We start from the raw sequence: 12,339 nt of genomic DNA, 5'->3' as shown, positions 1-12,339 counted from the left end.
CTAAGTTATCTTTGGTACCTTTCTACGTAACATAACACATGACATGACATGACATGACATGGAGTCATGATGGGTGAATGGTTAGCGTGACCGGCTTGGAATCTACAGGTTCGAGCTCTGTCGCTGCTCGCTGTTTGTTTCTGAGTGGCTAAAGTCCTTGGGCAAGTTTTGAACCACAACTGTGCCTCAGGCAACCCAGCTGTATAATTGGGGACCTGGTAGGATGTAGGTTGCAATGTGAAGGCTTTAATTCTATGCGCTTAAATGGCTGCAATGTGTGCTCCCCGGGAAGTTGAGGAAGACTAAAGGGCCGTTGTGCCGTTCTGTTCCAGGCCAGGGGTAATAATTGTAAAGTGCTTTGAGCACGGTGTGGGAAAGCACTATATAAGAACCGAACATTACGTGACGTGACGTGACGTGACGTGACGTGACGTGACATGACGTGACGTGACGTGACATGACACAATAGGTTTGAATATTCCCTTCAACGTCAAAAATATCTTGGATTTCTGTTGATATAACAATACAAACCTGTCAAGTGTGCTCGATATGATATTTCGTGATGTGATTTTGTAAACAGAAAGCATATAGAAATTAGAATTGCGAATATTTTAATCCAACGAAATCCTCTATAATCAGACCTCTTGTACTAAAGATCGCAGCAGAAGTGTGAATCTCCGAGTCACTACTCATAATATCATTAAGTATATATAATAGCTGAGCATAAGAACAGCACATTGCCTCGGATCATTTTTATTCTTAGAGCAACATATAGTTTGCTGTTCGAATATTGTAGCTATTCAGCTTTAGGGAACAATGCACCAACAGAGGTCACACAATTATGCCAATATAATTGTTAATATGGATTCTCTGTATTTAACAAAAATACGTTGATGTCGACTTCATTGTTGGTTAGTAAAAAATGCTACTTGACAGATTTAAATTTCAACTCATGATCGCAAGTCCTCTGACTTATTTACTAAAACATTGTAAATATAACAAGTTAGCCGTGTTTCTAGACATTTTGTTTCTAATTTCTTCTTTTAGCAGAAGCTTAAACCAGATGCCATAAAGTAGAAATATTTTTATTGATATGTTGTTTAATGAGTGACATTTCGATTTTAAGGTTGCATGACAAAACACATTGACAACAGTGACGAGACATGATCATGTACAGCAGATGAAAATTAGTCATTTTACCAATTAAAATTGCTACTTATAAGTTATAGTTCTTACCAGCATACACAATGTATCTAACTTTATTTATGTAAACATGACATATGATATCAAATCACTAATGCCGTTATTTTGGTCATGCATTTGGCCTTGTTAAGAGCTTTTGAACTTTTGACACGTGACAGGAAATCCTTCATACAATCCACATAAAAAATAAACAATGACAGAATGAAATAGCATATAATCTAAAGATTTTTATTTTTGAGCAGAATTTGCGCCGCTGTGCAAGTGAATTAAAGCACAACATTAACAACGTATATCCTGTCCAGATGGACACGTGGTTGAAACAACCAATGCAAGGTCACAGTTTTGTCTATAAAATATAGTCTGCTCAATATATTATAACTGAACCAACCAACTATCGACTTGTTTTCCCCTTTGTAAACTCCAATCCACTTAGTTAGAGCCTATTGATTAGTCTGTATTAATTGTTTTAATGTAACTGCAATATACATTGAATAAAGTTATTATCAATCAAGGTTGTACCAAACACAATACCAGAAACAGTTGGCGTATGTCTGACAGCGAACACAGCATCCACGGTGTATTTAAAACGATGCCTTCACCGCAAACCACTTCTGTGGTTATGACATTGTAACATTTTGTCTGTACAGATACATGTCATCAATACATGTGATACACGTTTTCAGGGACACTAAGACTGGTTAAATTATAATGATGTTGCGCAGACTGTACTCTAAAAAAACTGTGAAAGGAAGTGGAGGTTTAGCAAACAAGTACAAGAAGATGTTTTTATTCATGTGTGAGATAAGAAAACAGTCAAGATAATTGTTACATCTCAGACTGTCGGCAAAAGTAATCCACATCTTATTACAAATATGAAAGATGCAATGTTTTATTTCCACAAGCGTCATCGCAGAAATTCCCTCAAATGAAAATATCAGGATGGGGAACTTGATAGTTAATTACAACGTGATTTGTATACTTACACGGAACAAAAAAGCGACAGAAATATCTAATATTATTGTAAAATCGGGAAACATCACTACAATAAAAGTCAATCATGTTTTTTTTAGAGAATGCAAACATCTCAAAGTTGTCAGCATGATAGACTTTCCATAGCAACGACTAAGTCATTATTCAAGATACAAAGCATTTTCACAACTTGTGCAGTTTTGGCCTCATGTTACGGCTTTATCGGTGTACCAGAATAAAATTCAACCACATTGGGACCAAGTTCTTGTCATTTTGTATCGAACTCATATCAGGATAATTGATAGTTTATAATGCAGTGTGTCTATTATACACCTTTAGAGAACTCACAATGTAATTACGATGAAAGGTCTGGTGACAAGTTGTGATAATTGTTGAAATCATATATGCTGCGCCTAAGTATATCGTGATATAGAACAAACAAGTGATATTTGATCAATATTTCAATTGTCAAACTTGATCACAACATGGTGTAGTACTTTATTCAAGCTGTTATGTCATTCACTGAAACCAATGAGAAATGCCTTTAAGATTTGGTCAGAGTAGCTGTACGCATTGGTACATATTTCATTTCACATGCTATGTGATTTACTCCTGATGTTGTTCTACATACTAAATTGTGCAATCCCAATTTTAGAGGTCTGTATAATGTCCAAAACTTAACAGACAAGATATTTTGGCGGGAAAATTTTTCACGCCAGAATATAACACAAAATCGAATTATTTCCAGTAATTTTGTAAGGTCGAATGTTTATCTTTGAATTATTTGTTGAATGACGTAACAGCTACTGAAGAAAACACCCTTACCCTGACGACCATATAACATCACATGAATTTATGAATTAATATCGATATTTTCAATTTTAATTTGTGACAAATTACATGAATTATTTGTCTTTTAAAGGGGCACAAGCCGAGTTGATACATTTATGGCGTAAATGTTGCTGCATTCAAATGGTACTCACACTGTTCTGCTTACTGAAGATCGTTTAACCATTACTGGCAATTAACTGAATTCAAACCTGATGTTAAGATATAAAACTTTATGAACGATTTGATTACGTAATTTATCATATATATAAAATGTCAAGGAAACCCTTACTATGCAATGAACTGCCAGAAGACAATTACAATGTTATAGAAGGTATGCATCAATGGTATTAACATTATACTAGCATAGTTTACTCAAAGTTTTATATAGGTATTTCTACTTTGGTAAAAATCTTACAAACTCATTTAGTGCCACTTTAATTGATGTCTTTTGAAGTAAACACAATAATCGCTTTTGACGCAATATTGCCTTTTGTTTGACCGTGGGAGGGCACTCTCGCCAAGTTCCATGACTTATGATATGTAAAAAACATTTTAATTTGCAAAATGAGGAGACGAAGAGACAAGACTACACCAATTACACTTTAATGAATGTGACAAACAACAATTTGACGTGATTAATAATAGCAATGTCTTGACTTCTGAACAATAAGATAATAAATTTCCAAGTGTAAGAAAATAAGGTGAATACTGTGCCCTTCTTCATTCCTCCAAAAATGTCGTCTGCTCTATTTACCATTGACAATGGACTCAACAGTTCATCTCTAAACACCGTCAATCGACCAATCCGGTTCCAGGTATCAGATAGTTCTGCATTGTTGAGTAATTCTGACGTCACAGGTATTACCGTCTTCTCAGGGTGCCGATTTTTTGCAACAATTCTATAATTTGTTGTCGTAAGTGTGCTTTTATATCCATTCTTTCTGTCTCTACTTCAGGCATTCCCTGAAATGAAATTAAAGGGAAGCTGTATTACATTTTTGGGAAAACTTTGAATTTATTATTGCTGCTGCTAAAATTTGTGTTAATGTGGGTAGTAACCAACAATCGTGCACACTCGATGTCCGTATATTAGGTCTTATATTGTATGTTATATAGTGATTCTTACTTTGTGCCTCATATAAATATGGTATGGTTATTAGAATTGTTCAATATTGTTGATAAAAAAAATGACAGCTCACAGTTGATGACAATATATGAAAATCGAAAACATGTTTATTCGCATGTATGTAATTTCAGCCTAGTGGTAATATGTTTCGACAGATGGCTGGCTAGTAGATAAACTAGTTGACTGAATTTGCATATACTATGAAGGACACCTGGTGCCACTTACTAGGATCACCCAATCGTGTGTGGCAAGATAGTTTAGACACTAATATGCAAGGGACAATATTTGACAGTTCTTGGAGCTAATCTTCAGAATTTGATCTGTGATTAACCTACAACGTTGTTGTAGTATGCTGTGGGATTCCTGTATGAGCAAGTTCTGAACTCTGCCTGCTTGGAAACTCAACATTTTGCAGGGGACTGTGAATACTACATTGTGTGGAACTAAACTTTGCATTCGTGAACAATATAATGAACAATCTCCATCCACAAGTTGTGTGTGTTGCAGTGCTAATAGTGTGTCCCAAGTCTTCGCTTTGATACAAGACAAATGAGACTGCACGTCAAACATTGTGAGTAGTTGTATTTGACACAACCAACCATCAGTAATTTTCAAGTGTACTCTAAGTTTATAGGCAAAGTATTTTTTGTACAAGCGATTTCCCTGTACAAATATAGTTGTATTTTTATTTAGAGAAAAATTAGACCAGTTCAAGTTAAACCTGACGTGTGTGTGTGTGTGTGTGTGTGTGTGTGTGTGTGTGTGTGTGTGTGTTCTTTCTTATTTCTCCAGTAATTGTGGTCCCTCCCCATCCTGTACTTTATTTTAGAAAAACTCGTCTTTCGTGACAGACTAAAAGATCCGACGTTGGTGGCGCACCTGTTAACCATAACGGGTATACACCACAATAAAAGAATGACGAATCTTTCACGCTCTGCTTACTGTTTCGGTTCATGAACCATGTAACTGTAATGAAGACGATGGGGTAATAACAGAATAGTGGTTTCCTTGATATTTTAGTAAGCGTATAATAAATTATGTTATTGAATTGTTTATGTATTATCCTACATGTCAGGTTTGTTTTCTGGTGTTTTTTGATCTACAGCCAAGTTACGCCCAAAACGTATAGACTCAACTTAAGTACTTGTGCTCTTTTGAAAATGTAGTCAATTACCTTCACCTCATTTTCGTCTATTTCTTCTTCCAGAGCTGCAGCCACTTCTGGAGGAACCCATACACCATCAAGGTCATTGTCGAGGTCAACTCCTTCTTTTTCATCTTCTTGTATTTCTTTCATTTGTTCTGGAATATCAGGTAGGTCATCGATCTTCTTAAGTAGAGGATCCCACAAATCTGCTTCTTCTTCTGCTTCTTCTTCTTCGTCCTCCTCCTCCTCCTCCTCCGATTCGCTTTCGTCGGACATGATTGAAGAATCGTTTTCCAGAATTTCATCGTACGAATCATCTTCATCAACGGAAATATCGTCAAGCGATATGTCTTCATTGAAAGGGGTTTCGTCATCACTGAATGGAAAATTGGGATTTTGTACAAAGTACGGGTCAATGTCATCATGGCGAGTGCGTTTACCTTCCGATAAAAGTTTACCATACATGTTGTAACCAGCATAGGGTCCAACTAGATCTAATATTGGTTCCGCGCGTCTGTTAAGGAGGGTTGTCAAGTACGTATCACGCATGCTCAAATCTTCATCTCCAGGAAAATAACCGTCCTTTTGTCCATCTCGTCTATAAACTTCAAATCCAGGGTCTCTATTTAACGTTTCTCCTTCCCACCTATAGGGGATAAATGGTGGTATTCCGGCGTTCTCTGTATGATAGCCAAATTTACTAGGAAATCGCTTCGCAAGATTTTGAAAATTTTCCCAGTCAAAATGATCAAAGTTTGTGTCTGTGTCCCCAGCTTTTTTGTTTAACACGTCTTTGTCTGACACCCCTGAAGATTTCGCGAAGGCACGGTCAATTCTTGCACCTAAATGCTGGTCACCCCAATCACCATTTTCTCTCGTACTGCTGCGTTGACGAAGAGGCAACCCCTCGTTCAGTAAGTATTGGTCAGATAACTCGAAACCTCGGGAAAGAAAGAAGGACAACAAAGTTAGTTTACATTTGAATAATAACGCACTCAGTTATTTTGGCGGTAAACGTTTTACAGTAGTTTACCAAAAAGTGGATATTTTAGACTTACTTAAAACATTGGAACTGAAAACCCTAAGTTGTCTATTTTGAAAACATCGGCAACTTTTTAGACAAGTGCAATATTATTTTGGAAAACTGAACTTGTGAATCGTTTTGATGTCAGTTGAAATTTGATAACCTTACAATCTGCATTAGTTGGTATTTAACGAATGATTTATTTACTTTAACTGAATTTGACAGATAAAGTGTCATTTGTTGACCTAAAATTGAATTAAGAATGTGTTGCCGATAAAATCTCCCTTTCCCTGAAAATATCAAGATAAGAGCGCCCTCGCATCTTGAAACAAAAAAACTTGCATAGAAATTTTGATTAAAGTTTGTACCGCTTGACTCAAATACATGAAGTACGTTAAGATATCACGTGACTGTAAACAAACCATACATGCCCTTCTGTATCAATATAATGACGTCATTAACAACCGTACGTTTAAATGAGTTACGATATAATTTGTGTCAACAATAGTGTCAACAAAAGACATTTTTTTTAAAATTTCAAATTCACCTTAAATTGTGAGCATACTGCATTCTTACTTACTATTTCGTCTCCTCAATCCGGGTAAATCGTCCTCCTGTGTGACGTAGTATCTCCAGAAATCATTATCGTCGGCGGCTCTCTTCAATGGCGCCAAATCATTGGCGTTTTGATTTTCTTCTTGATTTTTTCTAAGCTCCGACAGAAAAATATTCAAATATTCTTGGTAAATTACAGGATAAACCAAAGTGAATAACTCTTTGTAGACTTCTCTCAGATATTCTGGGTCACCTAATAAATCATACTTGGTACCATACATATCTTCATTGTCAAATTTGTATTTGTGTCGGCTTAGCTTCTCATCTTTTCTAGGCCAATCTTCGTATTCTAGTCGTTCTTGATCACGTTGAGTAAGGCGTACTGGTTCGTAATTTTTGTTATCTGTAGTCAAAAATAATTAATTACAGATGAATGGAATGATATTTTTAATGTTTGTGTATCATTATTACGGAAAATCAATACATACATACATACATACATACATACATACATACATACATACATACATACATACATACTTACACACACATACATACATACATACATACATACATACATACATACATACTTACACACACACATACATACACACATACATACATACATACATACATACATACATACATACATACATACATACATGCATGCATGCATGCATACATACATACATACATACATACATACATACATACATACATACATACATACATACATACATACATACATACTGGCGATCGATACTTATTCTACAGAAAATAGAACAATAAATGACCATAGTGGAACCAATCTCAAACATTTTGTGTGGCTAAGACACATCTATGCCAATAACGCGTCCTCTTTACCTTTGGACTGGCGTTTGAGGACGGGAGCTGATAAGGGTGAATGCTATTAATGTTGACAATTGTGTAATAATGAGCAATCTGTCATTATCAGATCTATCACTATCATATGGTTATATCGCAGATAAGTATCGATACGCTGTAGTGAATCGTTGCTGATCTGTTAAGAAATCCTAACCCCGGCTCCTTCACAACATGTGAAAGATAAGATGCAGTTTATGTGCAAACTCTAGATAACTTCGGGCAAATACGTACTATGAGTGAGAAATATAAACGCACACCTGTGACAGACAGCCAGTCCGTCTGTATGTGAGCAAGCTAGCCAGTCAACATGGCAGCCAACCTTCCTGGTAGTTTGAATGAAACCTCAGCTAAGAAAATGCTAATATTTTGCACTTTCAAAGCCTATGTACAACTCAGTGAAGCGAATCGCGTGTAATATAATATGAATAATGATGTTAGATTGAGAATAGTGGTAAAATAATTTCTAGAGTTTTGATAGAAAATTTATATTGATCCATGTTGTCATTATAAAAGTATTAAATATAATCTTTTTTGGAAATGGTTGTTATAACATAAACTAATTAAACTTAGAATTACAGTTACAAACAGCTTTAGGTTGTAAGGCTATATAAAGAAACAGTAGTTCGTCATATATCCGAAAATTGTATTACGAACATGAGGAGTGAAATAACAGACACGTTTCATTTTTATGCATAGAACAGAAAAATGTGCGAAATCGAGCAAGACGTACTCGCCAAAATTGTCAAATTGGGTCAAAAGTAAAAAATCGTAAATAATATGATAAATATACATACTGTAATTATTTACAAACTAACAGCTTTGAACACTCTGTTTTCGTCTTGCTGCGTGACTATGAACACGCTAAGAAGGCATGTTGGAAAAAAAGTAGTACTTGCTTGCTGCTCGTTTGCTTGCTTACTTGCCTTCTTACTGACTGACTGACTGACTGACTGACTGACTTACTTACTTTCTGCACTAAGGATTTAACTTCACGTGACAATTTTTATTGCACATTAGAGATAGAATGATGAGTGTTCAGAGCGGGTTTTCTCGCAAATCCCTCCTCCACAAATAACTCAATCTTCTACAATTCGATAACTTAAAAGCTTTATGTCACATTTCTTTTCATTTACTACATTTACGTCGACTGAATTTTAAAACTTTAAAGATCAGCCCCAGAATGCTTTTCGGTTTACTTTGAAAACTAGCACATAATACTTTGCTAGAGCAATTCGATCTATTACTGGTACATCGACATATACCGTCACGCCAACATCACTTTGTACATTCACATACAATCTAGTATGTTTATTCAAACATGAGGGTTGAAACACTGGATCTAAAAGTGTTCTTTGTGTTAGATTCCATACCATGGCAAGTTCGTAATGTCAACATATCATATATAAAATTTTTATGAAACCTTATATAATAGCTTTCATATGGCCCCGGGCTACAGTATTGGGAATTATCGAAAGCTAATACCAACTCCACGGAGCTAGGTTTTGCCAACAGACACACCAGCACAATCTCATAATATTAACTGAATTATGACGTCATCCGCGGATTTGAATACTCTATACCGGAAGATTTCTTTCACAAATCACAGATAGACAGGGATATTTCATAAATATTGAAATACTATAAACATCATTCATAATTTATTGTGTAGGAGTAAGGAAAACTTGTTAGTTTGCTGAGCATTCAACGCTGTCAATTGTGATGTTGTAAGTTGAGTGTTCCTAAATCACACAATATCGTAAATGTCACAACGTGGACTCTTGATATCATTACTCAACATGTGAAATATCAACAATAAGTCAGTTGATTTCAAGTGTGCAATTTCTAGTTTATAAATTGTTCTTTGAACAGATGTTAACGCCTGCCAATCATCCTTGATATTTAAGCCAACCTTCCATTCTAATATTGTATTTGATTTTTAATATTTTATCATACTTTTCTATCTAGGGACATCACCATATTGCGTTTTCTTAGATTAGTTTCTAAAATCACACAAGGAATTGGTTTGGCAAATTTTCAATGTCGATCATTGCAATGGGACTTTGCAACTGTACAACTAATCAACTTGAAAACAGTGTGGTCAAAGCCAGTATCATCGCCAAGGGATTGATTTGCATTTATCAAATGTAACGAGATTAAAAATAAATTTATTTTCCTTAATGAGATATTTTCATGTTAACAACAAACTCCTTACTCATTCAACGGTTTAATAATATGTTGACGCTGCTTCGTGTATTAATTTGTCTTTGACACAAGTATTTCAATCGATCAAAGCCGTATAAGATCAAGTCAAGGTTAAATCCTTGTATATTCCACTGGTACCAATAGAAAATGTCGCATAAATACAAGCATGAGAACCGTTTTTATGTACATTATATCTGACCATAGGCGTTCTCTTTGTAACGTCTATGATCTAACCAGGACAACGACTGGATAGTTAAGTATATTGGGATTAGTGGTGAGTGTAGAATCTTGTATACAAAACAAATATATACTGACTGGAGTTAAGTTGTTCTAAATCTGAGATTTTTTTTGTAGAGTTTTAGGAATGCTTTGTAAATTACAGAAGAGAAATACTAATGTAGGTCGTAAAATCCTCAAAACTTTATACATAGTGTAAATAATTAGAAATTAAAATGAACTAAAAATAAATATATTATTATTATATCGGTCGACGTAGAAGTGTAAACACATTTTGTTATTTTCCAAGTCACTTAGGAGAAATATTTTATCATGCCTGCTTAACCGCGTCAGTTTCATGGCTTCGTTGCTAGCGCTACAGCCTCAAGGATTAAACTTACCAAAGTTTTCACCAAAAAGGTCCTCCAGAACGTCTTGGGTTTCCTTACCATAGTTGGATAATGGAAATGACGTTGTTGAAATAGCCAAAAGTAAAACCGCTAGTGTATTCATCCATACCATCCATAATGACGATGCGAACGCCATTCTAACAACACCTGAAATGAAAGCCAAAGACACCTTAAACGTTATTATAGGTAGATATACCGGCGAGTGGGAGTATGGTAATGAGACAGCCTCCCTCCAGCAATGCCCTGTGCTTGTAGTGTTGCCAGGAAGCGACGTCTTGTAAGTGCATGACGCACTTATAGTGTATGAACGATCATGTGATTTGTTGACTCGAATGATCGTGTATTTGATCCACCATCACCGGCATCGTACTGTCACTATGCACGTGTCGCGCTTGAAGCTAAAATCCCAATTGAACTTAAAGGAATCATGTCATGTGACATGCTAAGTATGTTCTGATTTTTAACAGACTGCCGTTAGCTACTACAAAGAAGTCTTATATATTACAATGCTGGTCATGAATAATAAAACATATCTAAAAGATTGGGAAGAAACATTATTCTGATTTCTACATGTTCTGAACAAAATCGGATAACACTTTATATGTACCATGTTGCTGATAAGATGACGCATTCAAGTACATTTCGTGTAGAAAGGTGGTTATGACAAAAATATCCCCATAGACAGGAACAGTGGAGCTAAGTACTTCTATGTTAAGGAATCACAACCGTAAGTTGGCAATTATTATATATACACAGCAGGACTATTATATAAGATTTAAATTAATGTGATTATACACATGCAGATACACATCATATCATATCATATCACATTTTGTTGCTGAAATGTCATCAATTTGTATCTGCGTATAACGGAGGTTTAACAATGCCGTTATATGACAAGGAAAACAAGATATTTGCTACAAACCATAACCTAATTAACAATCCAAAAATAAAGGAATTTCTTTAGAGTTATGAGAATTATCAAAAAAGGTCCAGTTTTATGTTGTCTTTAAATGAAGTGATTAACCCAAGATATGAACACAAATTTCGTTTATCTGCTACCATTTGTCATTAAAAGGGACGCCACTCGAGAAAATATAGGTATTTTCATAAACTTTGGGTTCTGGAGTAGACTAGCGAGTCATTTCATGATTTTCATATCACATGATTTTCATCCAGTTGCCATGAAACACCAAATTGAAACCTCTTTTGTTCTTCACTGATACACCATTGCATGATGGGTCTTCGTAAACATGATTATTCATAAGATGAACACTGAATATTCATGACTACTAAGAGGTCACTTCCTTTATTGATTTATTACTTGCATAATGGATATTCATGACTATTGAAATGAAGGAAATACCTCTTAGAAGTCATGACTATTCAGTGCGCATCTTATGAATAGTTATGTCTGAGAAGACCCATCATGCAATGGTGTATCCGTGAAAGAACAATAGTGGTGAAAAAGAAACAGGGTTTCAATTTGGTATTTCTTGGCAACCGAACAAATCTTTTGTGATGTGAAATTATGAAACCAAAGTTTATGAAAATACCTTTATTCCCTGGAGTGGCATTTCCAACTACGGTACAACCGTTTGTATATCACTATGAATGTTTCGACCAATACATGATGACATATACAAATCATGTCAAACATCAAAAAATAGAAATTAACATATAGAAAATATGCCACATGATATTTTTAATATTACTAAACATTCTCAAATCGATTGACAGTTCATCGTCAAAATTGATGTAATAATCTATA

The 12,339-nt window shown here is 35.2% G+C and overlaps 1 protein-coding gene across 2 annotated transcripts; it reads right to left on the bottom strand.

Moving 5' to 3' along the window:
• Window positions 1-1,114: 1,114 nt before the first annotated feature.
• LOC144432524 (uncharacterized) lies at window positions 1,115-10,686 on the bottom strand. Of its 2 annotated transcripts, none has more exons than XM_078120749.1 (4): window positions 10,560-10,686; window positions 6,881-7,258; window positions 5,304-6,217; window positions 1,115-3,966 (listed from the first exon to the last, which is right to left on the bottom strand). In XM_078120749.1, exons 1-4 carry the CDS (start codon window positions 10,678-10,680, stop codon window positions 3,865-3,867), a joined length of 1,515 nt encoding a protein of 504 aa, XP_077976875.1. In that variant the 5' UTR covers window positions 10,681-10,686; the 3' UTR covers window positions 1,115-3,864. The 2 variants fall into 2 exon arrangements, with proteins under 2 accessions (XP_077976875.1, XP_077976876.1); XM_078120750.1 differs by having other exon boundaries at window positions 5,310-6,217.
• Window positions 10,687-12,339: the final 1,653 nt, after the last annotated feature.

Source organism: Glandiceps talaboti, chromosome 3 (assembly GCF_964340395.1).
Source record: "Glandiceps talaboti chromosome 3, keGlaTala1.1, whole genome shotgun sequence".
NCBI classification, from domain to species: Eukaryota; Metazoa; Hemichordata; class Enteropneusta; family Spengelidae; genus Glandiceps; species Glandiceps talaboti.
Note: the sequence above shows the minus strand (reverse complement) of the source record. Positions and strands in the feature narration are given on the sequence as shown.